The following is an 18,328-nucleotide window of genomic DNA, read 5'->3' on the forward strand; positions in this document are numbered from 1 at the left end:
ATGTACAGACTTGTGGTTATATATACATATATCAGGGATCTTTTGTGTTCTTTAATTACAGTGATTAATAATGAAGAGCCACGTTAATTAATTAATTAATTAATTATAGGTTATGATATAAGATATTAATAAGTTTGCCTCAACAGAGACAGCTGCACTGCAAATGATGTATTTAAAAAATACCTAATAATAATATTGTCTAAACTTGGAAGAAATCAACTTTCCTAACCCAATAACCAATGGTTTCAAACGCTAAAAACGCGGCCTTGCTTTGCTTCTCTTGTCTGAGTTGAAAGGATCTGATCAACAACTAATGATCAAGGATGTATATAGAACGCAATGCAGCAGGATGTGCAAACCATAACCATCACTCTCTTCAATTATTGATTTGACTCATCTCAACTACTACTTCCTTGTACTTGTCTGCCAGTTTTTTTGTTTATCTATTTTCTTTTTTTTTCTTTTTCTGGTTTGTTGGGATAGGATATTTGAAATTTTGATCATTTTATAAAACACATGCTAATTATTGAAAAAGTAGGAGCACTTACATTTACATTTGTTTTTACATGGATATCTATTGACTATTGGTAAAATTCATGGATCCTATTAAACAAAATATAAAATACTCATAGTTTTCAATTCAGATTAAATAAAGACCAAAACTTTAGACAACCCATTAGATATTACAGATTACAATAGGAGTATTACATATGAAAACTTACTTTTTTAATTACATACTTTGTAGTATGACAAATCAAATTAGGACTTATGGGAAGCATGGAAGAAACAAGGCAATTTTCCACATTTAAAAACGGCTGTTAAAATTTGACCCATTTTCCTTCCCCACGTGCCATTGGAATCCTCACTTGCACGTGCCACCCAAACTTCATCATCCCATATATACCCCCTCCACCTCCTACATTTTCTCCCCACCCCAAAGCCCCCGCTACTTGAACAGAATATCCCTTTTCGACTACTTGGCTCAGCTCTCTCTCCGGCTGCCGCCACCAACCCCCCATCAATGGAGGCCCGCCGGAGATCGACCAAGCCCGTTAGCGTTATGGAGAATGACATCCATAATTCCAAGGCATTGGACCCCCTTCCCCTCCCTTTGTACATGGCCAACGCCCTCTTCTTCACCCTCTTCTTCTCGGTCGTCTACTTCCTCCTCACGCGCTGGCGCGAGAAGATCCGCACATCAACTCCTCTTCACGTTCTCTCTTTCTCCGAGATCTCCGCCCTCGTCGCCTTCGTCGCCTCCTGCGTCTACCTTCTCGGTTTCTTTGGCGTTGACTTCGTCCAGTCCGTTATTCTCCGTCCTTCCGCAGACCTATGGACCTCAGAGGATGACGACGAAGATGTTATTATCAAAGATGACACCCGCAAGGTCCCTTGCGGTCAGGCCCTCGACTGCTCTCTTCCTCCTCCCTCCTCTGTCGTAGTCAAGCCCAAGGTCGTCGAATCAATTCCTGTGCCTGCTCTTCCTTTGGACGACGAAGAGGACGAGGAAATTGTCAAATCGGTGGTGGCTGGAACCACCCCGTCTTATTCCTTGGAGTCAAAATTGGGGGATTGCAAGCGTGCTGCTAACATCAGGCGCGAGGCCCTGCAGAGGATTACTGGAAAGTCTCTTGACGGGCTTCCCTTGGAAGGCTTCGATTACCAGTCTATATTGGGCCAGTGTTGCGAGATGCCTGTGGGTTACGTGCAGATTCCGGTTGGCATTGCCGGGCCTTTGTTGCTCGACGGGAAGGGCTACTCTGTGCCCATGGCTACCACTGAGGGGTGCCTGGTTGCCAGCACCAACAGGGGCTGCAAAGCTATGGCCTTGTCCGGCGGCGCCACCAGCGTCCTACTCAAAGACGGGATGACCAGAGCACCTGTTGTCAGGTTCGGCTCCGCCAAGAGAGCTGCAGATTTGAAGTTCTTCCTGGAAAATCCTGCCAATTTCCAAGAGATTTCCTTAGCTTTCAACAAGTTAGTCTCCTCAAAGCCTCTCCCTTTCTATCCAATTTTATTTCTTCTTTTCTGCGCTTTACTTGATCAATGATCTAACTGTAAGTTTGGGTTTGATATGGGATTCAGATCAAGCAGGTTTGGAAGGCTTCAGAGCATCAAATGCGCAATTGCCGGGAAGAATCTTTACCTGAGATTCACCTGCAGCACCGGAGATGCTATGGGGATGAACATGGTTTCTAAAGGTGTTCAAAACGTCTTGGATTTACTCCAGAACAGTTTCCCTGACATGGATGTTATAGGCATCTCTGGTAACCTGCCCCTTCTAAACTCTCTTAACTGAATCAATTTAATTGAATGAGATATTCACCGAAGAACAAATTCATGAAAGACTTACTTTTTTATGATCAGGTAACTTCTGTTCGGACAAGAAGCCGGCAGCAGTGAACTGGATAGAAGGAAGGGGTAAGTCGGTGGTCTGTGAGTGCATAATCAAGGGAGATGTGGTGAGGAAGGTGTTGAAGACTAGCGTGGAGGCCTTGGTGGAGCTTAACATGCTCAAGAACCTTACTGGGTCTGCCATGGCTGGAGCTCTTGGTGGCTTCAATGCCCATGCCAGTAACATTGTTTCTGCTGTTTACCTTGCCACCGGCCAAGACCCCGCCCAGAACGTGGAGAGCTCTCACTGTATTACCATGATGGAAGCTGTTAACGATGGAAAGGACCTTCACGTCTCTGTCACCATGCCTTCCATTGAGGTATATAATTATTTCCATTCGACCTTGAAACCGGTTACTTAGATATTGGGGGTAATTGCTTGAATTGTCAGGTTAAGTTTGATCTTAAGAAGCTCCTCCTCTTTCTGCAGGTTGGCACAGTCGGTGGGGGTACCCAGCTGGCATCTCAGTCAGCATGTTTGAACCTGCTTGGGGTGAAGGGTGCCAACAAAGAGACACCTGGGGCTAACTCAAGGCTGCTAGCCACAATTGTAGCAGGTTCAGTTCTTGCTGGGGAGCTCTCTCTTATGTCAGCTCTTGCTGCTGGACAGCTTGTGAAAAGCCATATGAAGTACAACAGATCCAGCAAAGATGTATCCAATATTTCTGCTGCTGGTTCTTCTTAGATGAATAAGAGTCATTAAAGATGCCAATCTAACTGAAGGAGCTTCTGCCGGACAAAAAAAAAAACACTAAAGGAGCTTCTATGAGAGGCATATATGCAGGTGCAATTTGGAAAGACGATTTGAGATTGCATTAGCAATTCAGAGTGTTTCAAAAAGTTGCTGTTTGTATTCTTTTTCTTTCTTTCTTCTGTGAGTTGTATTTCGTTTACTCGTGTTAAAGCAAAATGTAACAAACAAACATCAAACCAAAATTTGTGTAAAATTGCTGCAAATATTTTAGTGTTTCATATTTTTAGCCAAATTTCTTAATCTCAACTTTTATGCAAGCCCTGTGAACTGGTTTATAGATGGATTGTGAACTGAGGAGTTTGAATCTATTCTATTCTTAGATAGTTGTTGAGAGGATGCGAATGTTTTTTAGTTGCTGAATCTGTTGTAGAGTACATCTCGTACGCAAATTAAGCCAGCTAACGTTAATGGAATGGGCCGTATACAATGAAAAAGGAAAGAAATATGTAGAAGATGTATCATAATGTATGGATGGTTGGTTGTTGGGACAAGATTGTCTGTCAATGTTATGTTGCCTGCCTGCCTACCTGCCTGCCTGATAGATGAGAATAGACCAATACTACTTGCTAACAAATTTGTGACCAGAGCACCATTGACCTTTTCATATCAATCTTCTTTTCCCACTACTACATAAACTGATAAACATAAACATAGTGTTTTGACTTTGATTTTGATTCTGATTGGGAAAATGAAAGAAAGATGTTACTACTCTTATCAGAGATTTGAAACACATGAATTAATTTTACTGTGGCAGGAGGAAATATCTTGGCAACAGTCTGGTATGAAGTTTCAAAGTTCAAACTTTCAACAGCTAGGTAGCAATAGCAATTACAATAGCAATTGCATGCTTTTAAGAATATATGTCTCATTAGTTGACGTTCTGCTTCTGAAAAGTTGGCATTCAACTGCCATTAGAGCATCCGCAATAAATGAATATTTATTGATTTATCAAGTGCTAAATATCTACCATGAATGTATTTTGACAGTTCAAATTTTTTATGGATTTAAGTTATACTCCATATTTAGAGTAGTTAGTAGAGAGATAAAAGTTGATGTTTGGGATCCACACAATCAATAGGAGAAGCGAGAGATGATGTAAAGGAAGAGAGGGAAGATGGAGAAAATGAATGTGAAGTGTTGGCTCAAGTGAGTGTATTGAGATGTAACACTTAAAAAATTGATAGTTGTATGAAAATTGAAGTGTTTGGAGTGTGGATGCTCTTAGAGGTTCGTTTTATCTTCTTTGGGAGCTGTTCAATATAGATAGTCAAAGTACTCTTCTTTTGATTTAGTTCTACTCTGTTAAGGAGAAGTCCACAACCTGATAAACATGGGATATGGTCTTCTTATATATGTCTTCAATATCATATAAAAAACATTTTTTTCCACAATATATATAAAGGCATGTCTCTGGATTGCTATTAAGATTCATTGAACAAGGGGCGTCCATCATTCGCAACTTTTGGTTGTTTAATGAAGCGTGCTGGATCATTCAAAATGGTTTTGGTCGGCAAATATGGTGGATCATTCTAAATGTAATGCTGGGTCTTATTTTATTGCTAAATTATTCAAATAATAATAATAAAGCCATGCAAATGGGAGGAAGCCTTCATCATTTTTCCTTCTTTTTTTTTCATATATTAATAAAGTTTCCTCTTTGTTTAAAGAATGGCATTGTGGTTTAATCATTGATCAAATGTTCTTTTTTCTTTTTTTTCTTCTGTCAATCAAATGTTAAGCTATTGCACCTGAAACTAAGTAGAGATCTGACTATTCTCTTCCTTCCCACCTCTTCCTCCTCATCCCATGGGTTTGATCTGCCCTTTCTAAATCTAAATCTATTAATTATTTTTTTTAATGTTTTTGTGTTGATAAGGATTTTGTAGGGTTTCTTTTCTCCGGTTATAGATCTCCTTCATCAGTCACGAATCTTCGATCATTGACGTTTTTGGTGTGCTCTGACGACATATATTCAGTTTTTTAGTGATAAGATTTTCAGATCTGAGGGAGATATATCGGCCTCTCTTATTGAAAGAGAAGCTCATATCATTGTTGTGGATTCAAGTTGTAATCTATATGTTGGTTTTTTCTATTCTGTCTTTGTTACCCAACGTAGACTGGTGGAGTACAGAATCATTCAACAGTCGTCAGTTTATGTTCAGTGTAATATGGTGTTGTCCGAGAGTGTCCAGCAATGGTCATTTTTGTGTTTTTTAAATTTTTTTTTAGTCCTCTTAATTGTACTCCATCTTCATGGTCACACAAATGCCTACGAGCCTCAATTATCTAATTTATTAGGTAACTTAATACAATCAATTCTATGACTTTTTTCGAAAAAAATGTTAAGCTACTATTAGGGCAGCAATGAGTAATTTTATAACCTTTGGATTGACCCTTTTCAAAGGGTCCAGGGGCTCTGCAGTAGACAATCCACTGTAGGGCCTGCATTTTCCCTATTTGAGGCTTAAATAATCGGTTCCCAGACTCTGTTGTATTATTTTTTACAGCATATCATACTGTAATAAACCAACAATTAGATCTAATTCTATTGTATTTGATGGCTGATAATTTAAGAGCTAAAAAATAATGAGTTTCCTTTTCTCTCTCCTATTCCCACACCCAAATCCACACAAACATATCACGTTCTTTCCTTTTCTCTCTCCTATTCCTTTTCTCTCTCTGGTGCCATAGACGCTTTCCTCTTCACTTTCTTTCAATCTTTCTCCAACGAACATATCCAGACGAAGAGATCTTCTTTTGGGCTTGGTAATAACTTCCTAAACGGATCGTGAATGCAACTCTGATGTTTGGTTTGAGAATTTTGTTTCTTGGGTGCTCAAAAATGGAGATTTACAAACATGGAATAATTGGGTTTCTGGGTTGGAGAATTCTGCAAGCATGGGGTAATTAGAGTAAATGAGTAATTAGAGAATTTTGTTTTTTGGTTTTTGGGTTTGACTTGGTTTCTAAGTTTGATTTGGTTTCTCCTAGTTTTGCAAACATGGAGTAGGATTGATTTTATCTGGAATTTCCTTTTGTTAGGGACTCATCATCTAGATCATAAACATGGAGTCATTTCGATGAGGGAGATCTCTTCGTCTTCATCAGAGTCAGAGTGAGAGTGAGAGTGAGAGAGGAAAGCATCTGTGTGTGTGAATATGAGAGAGAAAGAAATTGATTATTTTTTAGTTGTTAAAATATCAACCATTAGATACATTAGGATTAGATCTGACCATTGATTGACATTATAGTGTGATATACTGTAAAAAAATATAACAGCAGACCCCAGGAACCCCTACTAATAACAAGTCAAATATGGATTTGATCCAAAGGTAAAAAATATTTCATATTTGTAATAATATTTTGTCACGAATTCATTTTTTTTTCCTATTAAACGGCTTCTTGGCCAGAATTGACAAATTAAAGTTAGTCATATTTATCGTGAGGCTAACTTCAGTGATGATAAGTTAGTCAACTTTGGCTTTGATTTGTCTCAGGGAGTACACTTCTTCTCTTATCCTTCTGTTATCTATATTTCTTCTCTTTGCAATGATGTTGTAGGGGTTTCCTGCCCCAGGTTTTGCCCGGTTTAATAAAATTTTGTTTCTTTTAAAAAAAAAGTTACATTTATTAATTTTAGGCATTTTTAAAAAAAACTTCTGGTGGCTTAAATTGAGCTAATGGGGTTGTTTCTAGTCGAAATCCAACATTAATTAATTAGACAAAAAAAAACATTAATTAATTAATATCCACATGCCTTATTTTCTGAAATGAAAGTCAGCATATATAAATACCCTTTTTTTTTAGCAAATAATGATGGTACAAAGAACAAGGAGACAACCAAAGGAGAATGCTATTATAGGTAAATTCGAAGAATGCCACCGCCCCTACATTTTTTATATATATATTCATATATAATATTTATAATGTGATATAAACTATAAAATTTTCTAAATACATATTTCTCCTCATTAGCTCCTTAAATTTTTAGAAAAAAATTATTTATGCATTATATATATAATTAGGTGCATACTCACGCTACGCGGGTTTTGTATGAAACTATGAATGGTGATTAATAAAGTTTGAATTGATGCTTTAATATGCCCTGTGTAGCATAGGGTTCTAAATAAAAGCTTATGAATTTATTAAGTATTCATATTTGGCAGTGTACATGTCATTCTATGTTTGTTACCTCTGGATGTAGAAGTCAGTTAGCATCTTCTTTTTTTTTTTAAAGAATACTCAAAGACAGAGGAAAAGTGCTATTTTTTTTCATCGATAAAGTTGATTATGTAAAAATAAAGTAGTGCATTAAGGTTAGCCTATTATTCTTCTTTGCTCAATGTTTCATATATAGTTTTTTGACATGGATACCTACTTTGCATTTTTAATACCTATATATTTTCCTGATATTTGCAATTTTTAGTGGTTGCGATATTCTGTGGTGTTTACCATTTGTTTTGGTTTAGAGGAGAACTCCATGCTGCTGGACCTGTTTGGTGCATTGGTTTTCATACTGTACTTTTCTTGTGTTCGCTTAATTATACATTGACCAAATATATCAATGGTTACACTCAAACCCATAAAATGTATATATGAATGTAGAAGGAGATCAATATGGTTTGAATACATATATTGTTCTGGTACTCAGGCCAATTAAGAAATTTATGTCTCAAGTATGTATGTATTCATCCTGCATGGTTATATATATTGATGCTTCATGTAGATGGAAGTTGGAATCGATAGGGGACTGCCTACACATTGAGTTCGAATAAAGTAAAAGCAAGTAAGTCCACATGAAGCTCTTGCTAAATGGTCCAAATATTATCCAGCATATCTGCCAGAGAAGGTGGCCGGGGATATTAATTTATAGGAGTCATATCTGCCGGAGAGGGTGGGGGATCGATATTAATTTATAGGAGTCATTTGTCAACACATTGATGTTCAACGTATTCAGGTATCATTTGAAGGATGTCATCATTGGCAAAATATATTTTCTTCTGGTGAGAATAAAGATTAAATATATATATATGGAGCTTGAGATCAGGCGCGCGGCGCGAGTCAACGGGGATCTGGACCTACTACTATACGTATGTCGAGACAGAGACCCTTGCATTTTCAAACTGACAGCAAACCTGGTCCTGGTAATGGTTTGAAGGTGGTCATCGAAGCAAACACTGTATGCATGATTATCATCGCAAAATCCCCCCAAAGGCAGGTAAAAAGATGAATGGAAAAGAAACTTACTTCAGTGTAAGCAACTTCTTGAAGTGAGAATACGCAATACACTGTGATGGTAGAGATTAAGGGCCAGTTCATAAAAAGATTTGCATAATCAGATGCCTCTCTTTTTGAACTTCTTCAGACTTTTTAGCTTCAGCATGTTCGTCAGGAGAAGCTTCTATCGCACACATGGATCACATCTTTCATTTACTTCTCTGTTATGACTTATGAATATGTAGTGTCTCCTGCATTGACTGCTTGAGGAATCTGCGAAAAATCACAGCATGTTTTTGCATTTTGTAGCATTCCAACTTTCAAAGTTTATTGCCAGAAAGGAGCTAGAGACACAAAAGCATAACGAGGAATGCACATATCATTATTCACATGTCTAGGCTAAAACATTAAACGGCAATAAAACGATAATATAGTCATTTCAGTCTAATTTTAATGTTTAAAAAACATCTTCCAATAATGTTCGTCACCTATTGAAAGTCCCGGGTTCATATTCCCAAATCAGACATTTCAAATCAAACTTCTAAGACTTTGTTATCAATCACTATAAAACAGATATCCAACCTGCAACCAATCTATATCTTGATGAGCTTGAAGAGAGAGTGTCCCTTTTCTTTCTTTTTTTCTTTTCTGATGAATATCTTGACGTCAGTTATCTCTTCATGTTGCAAGGATGGTTGCTTAATGTAAATTGTTGCCACACAATTGACCTTTTGGGATAAATAGTTGGTATTCTCTTTTGCGCTTCTGTTGCATTTGGTTTCTGGCTTTGTCCAGGAGGAATTTTGGATGACAGTTAGACCTGACAGCACAAGCTTTTCCACCTACAGTCAATCTGTTGGGGCCAACAATAGTGTTAAGTACTAGTGTAAATCTAGAGAGAGACTGATTAACAAATTTTAGTACTTTCAGATTCAAAAAACTCATGGGGTCCAACAAGAAGAAATCTCATTGTAAGTGCCATCCAGAAACTTGCACCAAGGCCAAAGAGAGAATTGAGTACAACCCTGAAACCCTAACTGTTAGCAGTGCAGCTATTGACACTAAAAAGTGCCGAAATTGACCTAACTTTTACTTGTTATCCATGGCGAAAAAATGAGAAAAACAAATAATTAGAACTGCTAACACTGAAAATGTCCCTATCAAATATGATAGATTTTCGACCATAACGATCCGCTGCCACCCTCCAGAAAAGACAAGTCAAAGCTCTTCCAATCATAAACGAAGATCCTCAAGTCAAAACAAAATAGGAAGAAAAGATGAGGCACCACACAAGTTCATTCATTTTCGATGGACATTGTAACAAAAGGAACTAGAGCATAATATGGTAAACTAGTTACCCACAAATCCATCCTATAATGGTATATTAGATGTGCTCGAGCTTGATGTTTGTCAAGAAATACGACACTTTTTAACGATTACATAGCTTAATCCAACCTAGCAAAACCATCCACGCAAGTACCAGAAAACCATAACTAAACAGTACCATGAGATATCTGGAGAGTCCATCTCTCAAAATAAAAAAAGTAAAAAGTAGATGCAACAAGCACAAAAAAAAAAAAAAAATTATGTTTGTATCCACACGATGCCAAGAACATCCATAGTAGATTCGCTCCCCATGCCTGCTACCTGTAAGATTATCAAAGTACTGAACATTCCATTACTATCACACAGATCAAGGATTAAGCCAGAATCCAAAATTGAGAGAGAATCGTATTCGGATGTTTTTGTTACAACCAAAGAAGAAAAACACAGCAGACCTAAAAAGACCAAAACATGGAAACGACATAGTTTTGACTAAGGACATGAAACGACATCACACTAGACAAGAACAAAAAAAACAAAAGAAAGAGCATCAGCTTCAACACTACCTTCTGGGTAGGTACACAAAAGTGCTCCACAAATCCATCATGACTCCTCGTTCATACGGTCCGTCGCTCCTGAATCTACACCCCACTAGCGAGGAAATGAGTGATTAGCCCATAACGTATTACAACAGAATAATCATTATAATAAACGAGTAACAATAAGGAAACACGTCTCAATGTAATAAAGAAACTGTCCAAATGTTCTTTTTGAATTGAAAAAAATACATAGAATAACTCTTTATGATACCATGCAATTCGTGGGACCAGATGTACGGACAATATGCTTCGGATTAGCCGCTTCAATGGGATCTTTTATAAAGGTGGGAGGAAAAATTACCAAATGTTTAGCATTCCCTCACGCTTGGAGCCAATGAAAAAAGACTATGCCTTCATATTGGCTGAAGATATAGTTGATAAACATATAAAGATCTTTGGTATCACTATCCATAGTTAGATATGATATAAGAGCAACAAGTTGATTCGCGAGACGTGTATTAATTATTTGTCGTAAAAAAAGTAATATTTTCCAATAAAGTCGTTTATTTAAAGCATCAAGGGGTGTAATCCAAAAATATTACAAAGTGCTCAAACCAACTATCAAAAACATTTCCAGAAAAAGTCCAAAAACTTTACAACATCAAACCAAAATCCAATATGATACTCAACCATAAAAATAACTATTCACATCTGGAAGCATCCAATAAAAAATTGCTATCAATAACTTAATATAGCACACAGAGGATGATCAAACACCCTTAGCGAGCTTAAGACATGGATATTCTCATTGTCTTTGTTAGAGAAGTGAAAGGATATGTTAGAGAAGTAAAAGATCTGTATTTCACTATATGTTGATTGTGTACAACATGCCTTTATATAGGCGTTAGAAAGGAAAAGTAAGAAAAATAATGTCAATAAAGTAAATCAAAGATGTTGTTGATATCTTTGACAAATTCAAAGATTTTGTTGATTTGTCAAAGATATCATTGATATTTTGTAGATATCTTTGACAAATTCAAAGATTTTGTTCATTTGTCAAAGATATCAAAGATTTTGTTGATATCTTTGACATCCCCCCGCAAACTCAAGTTGGTGCACTAGAAGTAAGCTTGAGTTTGGAAACTAAGTCTCTGAAACGACCTGGCAGGAGTGGCTTGGTGAAGAGATCAGCAGGTTGGTCAAGAGTAGATATTGAGCAGAGTTGAATAGTTCCCTGTGTGACATGCTGACGAGTAAAATGGCAATCAATCTCAATGTGTTTGGTACGCTCATGGTAAACATCATTGTGAGCAATGTGGATTGCACTTCTATTATCACAAAATAGAGGTGTAGGACTGGGAGATTGAACTCCCATATCTCCAAGAAGCCAACGAAGCCAAACAATTTCTTGAGTGGTAGTAGCAAGTGCACGATATTCAGCCTCCGTGCTCGAACGAGCAACTGAAGTCTGCTTCTTGCTTCGCCAAGAAATGAGAGAATCCCCTAACAAGATGCAAAAGCCAGTGGTTGATCGTCTATCAGTGGGATCACCAGCCCAATCGGAGTCAGAGTAGGCGCGCAACTCAAGTGAGGAAGCAGCAGAAAAATGAAGGCCATAATAAAGAGTTGCTTTGATATAACGCAATATATGAATGACTGCTTCATAGTGGGAAGAGCGAGGAGCTGACATGAATTGACTAACAATATGTACAGCATAGGCTATATCAGGGCGGGTGACAGTAAGATATACGAGACTACCAACCAATTGTCGATAGAGGGTGATATCACTGAGAGGAGTACCATCAGAAGGTTTAAGCTTGATATTAGGTTCCAGTGGAGTAGAAGTAATCTTACTATCTGTGAGACCAGCCCGAGCAAGTAAATCAGAAGCATACTTAGCCTGAGATAAATAGTACCCGGTAGTGTCCGAGAGTACTTCAAGGCCAAGAAAGTAACTTAGAGAACCAAGATCCTTCATCTCAAATTGTTGTTGAAGATATTCCTTAAGATCAGTGATACCAGAATAATCATCTCCTGTAATAATCATGTCATCGACATAAATTAGTAGAAAAACACAGCCTAAGACTGTCCGACGAACAAAGAATGCTGAGTCATAAGAACTGGATTGAAAACCACGTTGTTGAATAGTAGAGCTAAACTTGGCAAACCATGCGCGTGGAGCTTGTTTGAGGCCATATAAGGCACGACGAAGGCGACAGACTGTATTAGGGGGATGTGAATAGCCAGGAGGAGGTTTCATATAGACTTCTTCAGCAAGATCACCATTGAGGAAGGCATTCTTCACATCCATCTGTGACAATGTCCAGCCTCTAGCAGCAGCAATAGCTAACAGACTGCGTACTGAAGTAAGACGAGCAACTGGAGCAAATGTCTCTTCATAATCAATGCCATACTCCTGAGTAAAGCCTTTAGCAACAAGACGGGCTTTGTATCGCTCAATAGAACCATCAGACTTGGTTTTTATTTTGTAAACCCATTTGCAACCAATAGCAGACTTATCTGGTGGGAGAGAAACAAGATCCCAAGTATGAGATTGCTCAAGTGCCTGCAATTCTTCAGACATAGCTTGTTGCCAAACAGGATTAGATTTGGCCTCCGAATAGAACTGAGGCTCATATAAGGTAAGAGTAGTGGCAAAACACTGAAAATCATGAAGTTTAATAGGAAGTTCTCTTACCCGGGTAGAGCGTCGAAGAGTAGGGGAACTGGTAGTGTCTGCAGTAGATCCATCAGACAAGGAAGACAGTTCAGGAGCAGGCAAAGTAATTTGAGTGTCACCTGTATGAGACTCAGAGGGAGATGGTTCATCAAGAAATAGATCAAACATGTTAGTGGGAGAAGGAAGAGATAAGAAATGTGATACTGAGGAGAACAAAGTGTTTTCCAGAAATACGACATGACGAGAAATGCGAAGTCGTTTGGAGATAGGATCTCAACATCTATAACCTTTATGTTCTATCCCATACCCAAGAAAACAACAAAGACGAGTACGAGGTTCTAATTTAGTGTGTTCATGTGGTTGAAGGAGAACAAAACAAACACATCCAAATACTTTGAGTAAATTGTAGTTAGGAACAGACCCATAAAGACGTTCATAAGGCGATTGATTACCAATGACTGATGAAGGAATCCGATTGATGGTAAACACAGCAGTGAGAGCTGCTTCACCCCAAAAACGTGCAGGACAAGAGGCAGAGATAAGGAGAGCCCGAACAGTATCTAATATGTGTCGATGTTTACGTTCAACTCTTCCATTTTGTTGGGAAGACAGTATCTAAGAGTTTGTTCATTTGTCAAAGATATCAAAGATTTTGTTGATATCTTTGACAGTCTTGAAGAAATTAATTAAAAATTGACTATTGAGGACAGTGCTACTTGTTCCACACCTTTCGGAGTTCAAGTTAGAGGCTCTACCTGTTTAGAATTATTGGAAAACAGAACACTCCAAACAACCCACCTAAGGTTTATACTATAAGTTATAGTTTCCAGCTGAAAGTGGAAAGCTCCAACATCATCAATGAAAATGGGTAGTCATCACGAGCGGCCCAACAACACGTCAAGTCAAGAGAGGACTTGGAAGTTGGAACAATGAAGTTAAAGTGACTAAGAGAGTGGAGTCACAAAGGTAAGGATGTATATATGATGATCATTTACTAACCACAATCAATAGAACAAAATATTAAGTTATTGTTCCACGGAGGAAGACATGAATACCAATTTAAATGTGGTTCCTACAAGCTTATTTTCCAAATAAAAGGAGTTTATTGCAAAAACTAATCAACTAAAATACTCAAATTTGCAATCATAGCTTAACTTCATTAAGCTCAATCAAGAAGCAACAGAGGTCATGTAAGGAAGGCATGGAAAGAGGTCATGACAGGAAGGCATGGAAATGTCTAGAAGGAATAAACAATCAGAAGGAACAGAAAACGAAAATTGTGCCCACATATGACTTCAGCGGTGATAGAAAAGCATGGGTGATAAAAAAAAAAAGGACACATGAAAGATTTCCAGCACCAAGGAAACAAACTAAACAGACGTGAAATTTTCTTTCCATGGGAAAATAAACAGCAGCAGTTTGGTGACATACAAATACCAAAGTAACAGCTATAAGAGTCTACTTACAATGGAAGGAAGCTCTGAGGGTCCTCTCGCAGTGCTTCATGTCGTGGTCGTCCTTGTACTGATGGGTATGGAGGGGATTGAATTTGAGTCCAACAGCACAGACTAGACCATCACCCAAAGACATAGGATAGGCACGGCATTCCACTTTTTCTTTTTTGGGCCAGTCACAGATTTGGTGGAAGTCATGCCAAGTATGATCACTACTGTTGTGGCGATAGGTACCAAGTATATTATATGTAACCATTTTCAGGCGAATCAGGAACAGGAGGCTGACGAAGGCAAGACCAAGAATCTGATTTTGGGTCGAACACCTCAAAATCGCGATATGACAAGTATTTACTAATTACATAGAACTTTTCATTAAGAGGACCAATAATCACAGGATAGAGCTTGCCATAATTCATGCCACTTAACTTTTTGATGGCAGAGTCGCGGGAGGATGTGTCATAGACATAAACATCCCTCGAAATCCTCAAAGATGGATTAGATTCTCCCACACGAAATCCTCCAAGAAAGTAGATGCTCGAATCAACGGCAAAGAAGCCCATAGTATCTGGGTAGTTGTCCGCAGTGGCGGAGCCAGGGCCAAAAAGTTGGCCGGGCTCGGGGGCTCCCGAAAATCTTTTTTAGAGTTAAGTTACTGAAAAATTAACTAATTTTTCATTGATGTGAAAGATACCACGTACACCCTGACCTCATCTACTCCTCAGTCCTCGGACCTCAATCCCCTTGAAGTCGCACTCGGATATGAGTTACGACACTTATAATAAAACGATAGTATTTAAAAAAAGAAAGAAATATGGGTCAAATAATAGGTTTAAAAAAAGAAATAAATGTTGATATGTTTAAAAAAAGAGAGAAATATTGGTAAAAGGAGAAGAGTGGATTTAAAAAGAAAAAAAAAAAAGATATGCTTAAATTAAGGTTCGGGCTGAGCATATGATATAAAAGACCACAATTGTTGCCACTAAACCAACTGGTAGAGTTTAACATGTAATGTACAAAAAATATATATAATTGCTAATTTTTTTCCCAAAATCCAAGGGGGCCTGGCCCCCTGGTCCTCACGTGGCTCCGCCCCTAGTCGTCCGGAATTAGGACAAAGGATTGCGCAATACTCTTAAGCCATGATGACGTTGTCCACCACCAGAGTAAGGACCAACGTCAACGACGAAAACTTCATAACGATAATCAGATGTTTCATAGGCTTCACAAACCAAGCAGATCTCGTAGCTCCTGGAGGAGGAGGAGGCTAATGAGTGTGGGATTGGACTCATGATGTAGACTTTATGGAGGGAATCGATCTTTGTAGAGTTAGGGTTTTGGGCCTCAACAAGATGATGAAACCAGACAAGCGTTTGGTTTTTGCTTGCCTAAACTCACGTAAAGACAGGGAAGAATTTGAGAAGAATCTAAGTTTGTGATAATTTTATTCATAAAGCTATACCTGTTATAATGCGGTATATATACTTACTTCAATGCCTATTAACTCCTAGTCATAATAGAACTTGAATTAAAATACTACTCCTACAATCAGCCGCACAAGCAAGGCTGTTATTATTTAGTAAAGGAAACTAAGTATACTCTTACTATAATATAAATAGGACACGATAATAGACCCATAAGAAATATCAATCACCAACTAATTGCCCATGCACGTCAACCGTGCTCTCCAAGTTACTTCCATATTCCGCATGCGAGGCCTCGGGCCCATGGCGTACTTGACTGGACTGGACTCGGTCCATCTTCATCTTATATCGTTGAGCCCAATTGTACGTGTTCTTGAATTTGCGCCCTTTGTCCTCGTCACAAGACAACAACACTGGGCAGATTCAAAACAGGACAATTGAAACCCTAGAATGGCTACGTATTCAATTTGCTACATTAACCCTGGATAATAGTCACACAACACGAGAGTACATGACCCATTGGGCTTCACGTTTGTAAAAGGCTGAACAATTGAGGCCCATTTCTATGATTCTTTTTTTTTTTTTCTGTAGTTTCTTTGATACACCAAAATGGTGCATAGTAGTACCTAATGCACAGGTTCTGCCCAATTGCCAAATTATTGCTTCCAAAATGAGGCTAATGACGGACTTTTGTTGATGAAATTCTTGTTGAATCCTTGCTTATATAGACCTGATTCTAGGCAATATTATGAAATCCAAACCCTTTTTACGTTTTTGTGCGACTTGATCTTTTCTTTTTGCTCAATTAGTGGCGATGCAGATTTTGTGAACAAGTAGGTGGCAGTAGATGTCTTTAACTGTCCTATTTATCGAAAAAAGTGATGGGGTTGGGCCAGAGCCGGGCTTCAGGTCCTGGTCTGTCCCAAATCATGCTTTGGGTGCGGGTTGGTCCTGTGTTGATCCTAGGTTGGTCCAGAGCTTCGGGCCCAGATTGGTTGCTAACCAGGCTTCGGGCGCAAGCCGAACTTCGGGCAGAGCTTCATGAGTTTCGCATGACGATCTCATCTTGAATCAAATTTATATTTTCATCTTTTGTTTTAGATACGCAACCAAACGTACAAGTGTTCAAATTTTCACTTTCTATTTTTATTTTCATAATTTTTGAAAATGATACCAAACAGGACCTAAAATTTAGTGTCCAGTATACTTCCCTCCACCAACCCTATAGATGTCTTTAAATCTCATATGCTTGTCAATCAAGGCAAAAAATTGTAGGCCAGTAACTCAAATAATTATAATAAGAAAAGGTAAAATGGTATAACATTAAAATAATTATGCTTCTCAGTTACTTGAATGACCTTTCTTTTTCTTTTTTTGATGGTTTTTCTCTTTTCCAACCCATCGTTGGACCATTTCGACCCCATATTTAGATTCCACAAGTCGAGGTGCACCTTATCCACCCATTTTCCCGCCAGATTGCTCCCCAAAATCAGTGACCCGAACAATTACATTGTTTTTAAACAATGTAATTTGTAGATTTGGCCACCTCCACCTCCATCTCCATCAACATCTTTGGCCACCTCCAACAACGTCTCTAGCGACGTTGCATTGTTTTCTTCACAATGTAATTGGTCTACATTGCAATGCTTTCATTTCAATGAAGCTTGCATTGTTTTTGTGTTAAATAAATGAGTTACATTTTTTTCTTTGTATGTTTTAGGTTGCTTTTTCAGTGTAAATGAAAGTTTTACATTTTTTTCTCCAGCTTTTATTTATCTATTCTAAAAATTACATAAACAATGTAAGCACTATTTTGTGTGGTAAAAAATAATGTAATCGCAGGTTTATACGACAAAAAAACAATGTAGTTGCAGGTTTATATGACAAAAAATAATATGCATAAATACATATGAGAGAAAAGATGAAAGTGGGAGAGAATCTATACCTCTATATAAAGCAAAGACTCTAACAACTGTTGATATTATATTGACACTTGACTTGCTAAAATTATCAGTTTCCTACGTGACCTCTCTATTCTTTCTTGTCTCTATTTCTCTCCACTCACGAATTCTCAAAAAAAACATGATCAGGAAAAAAATGTAAAAGCAAACAAAAAAAAAAACTGTTGATATTATATTGACACTTAGCTTGCTAAAATTCTCAGTTTCCTACGTGGCCTCTCTATTCTTTCTTGTCTCTATTTCTCTCCACTCACGAATTCTCAAAAATACATGATCAGGAAAAAAAATGTAAAAGCAAACAAAAAAAAAAGTAAAAGCGAGCTTAGATCCAACGTTTCGTCTTTTACCTGTCGTCAGTTCACTCTTTCGGTTCTCACAACCCTTTTTCATACTGTGCGCATATCCCTAAGATTTAGCTTACGTCTTCTCTTCTAGTAATTCTCCAACCCTTCTCTGTCTTTGCTTTGTGGTTTTGGTCATCAACCCGTAGAGGATCTGAGCTGTTGGAGGACGAGTGTACGACTCTGTATTGAAGATTTTGTTGGCGATCCCTTTATTAAATTGGATTTTTTGGGACTTTCAGTA

The 18,328-nt window shown here is 38.0% G+C and overlaps 1 protein-coding gene across 1 annotated transcript; it reads left to right on the top strand.

The window, feature by feature from the left end:
- Positions 1-914: 914 nt before the first annotated feature.
- LOC120002099 (3-hydroxy-3-methylglutaryl-coenzyme A reductase 1-like) lies at positions 915-3,366 on the top strand. The gene is made up of 4 exons (XM_038850689.1): positions 915-1,977; positions 2,086-2,267; positions 2,368-2,714; positions 2,825-3,366. The coding sequence occupies exons 1-4, from the start codon at positions 1,022-1,024 to the stop codon at positions 3,077-3,079; spliced, it is 1,740 nt and encodes a 579-aa protein (XP_038706617.1). The 5' UTR covers positions 915-1,021; the 3' UTR covers positions 3,080-3,366.
- The last annotated feature ends 14,962 nt before the right edge of the window (positions 3,367-18,328 follow it).

The sequence above is a fragment of the Tripterygium wilfordii genome, chromosome 7 (assembly GCF_013401445.1).
Source record: "Tripterygium wilfordii isolate XIE 37 chromosome 7, ASM1340144v1, whole genome shotgun sequence".
Taxonomy (NCBI): Eukaryota; Viridiplantae; Streptophyta; class Magnoliopsida; order Celastrales; family Celastraceae; genus Tripterygium; species Tripterygium wilfordii.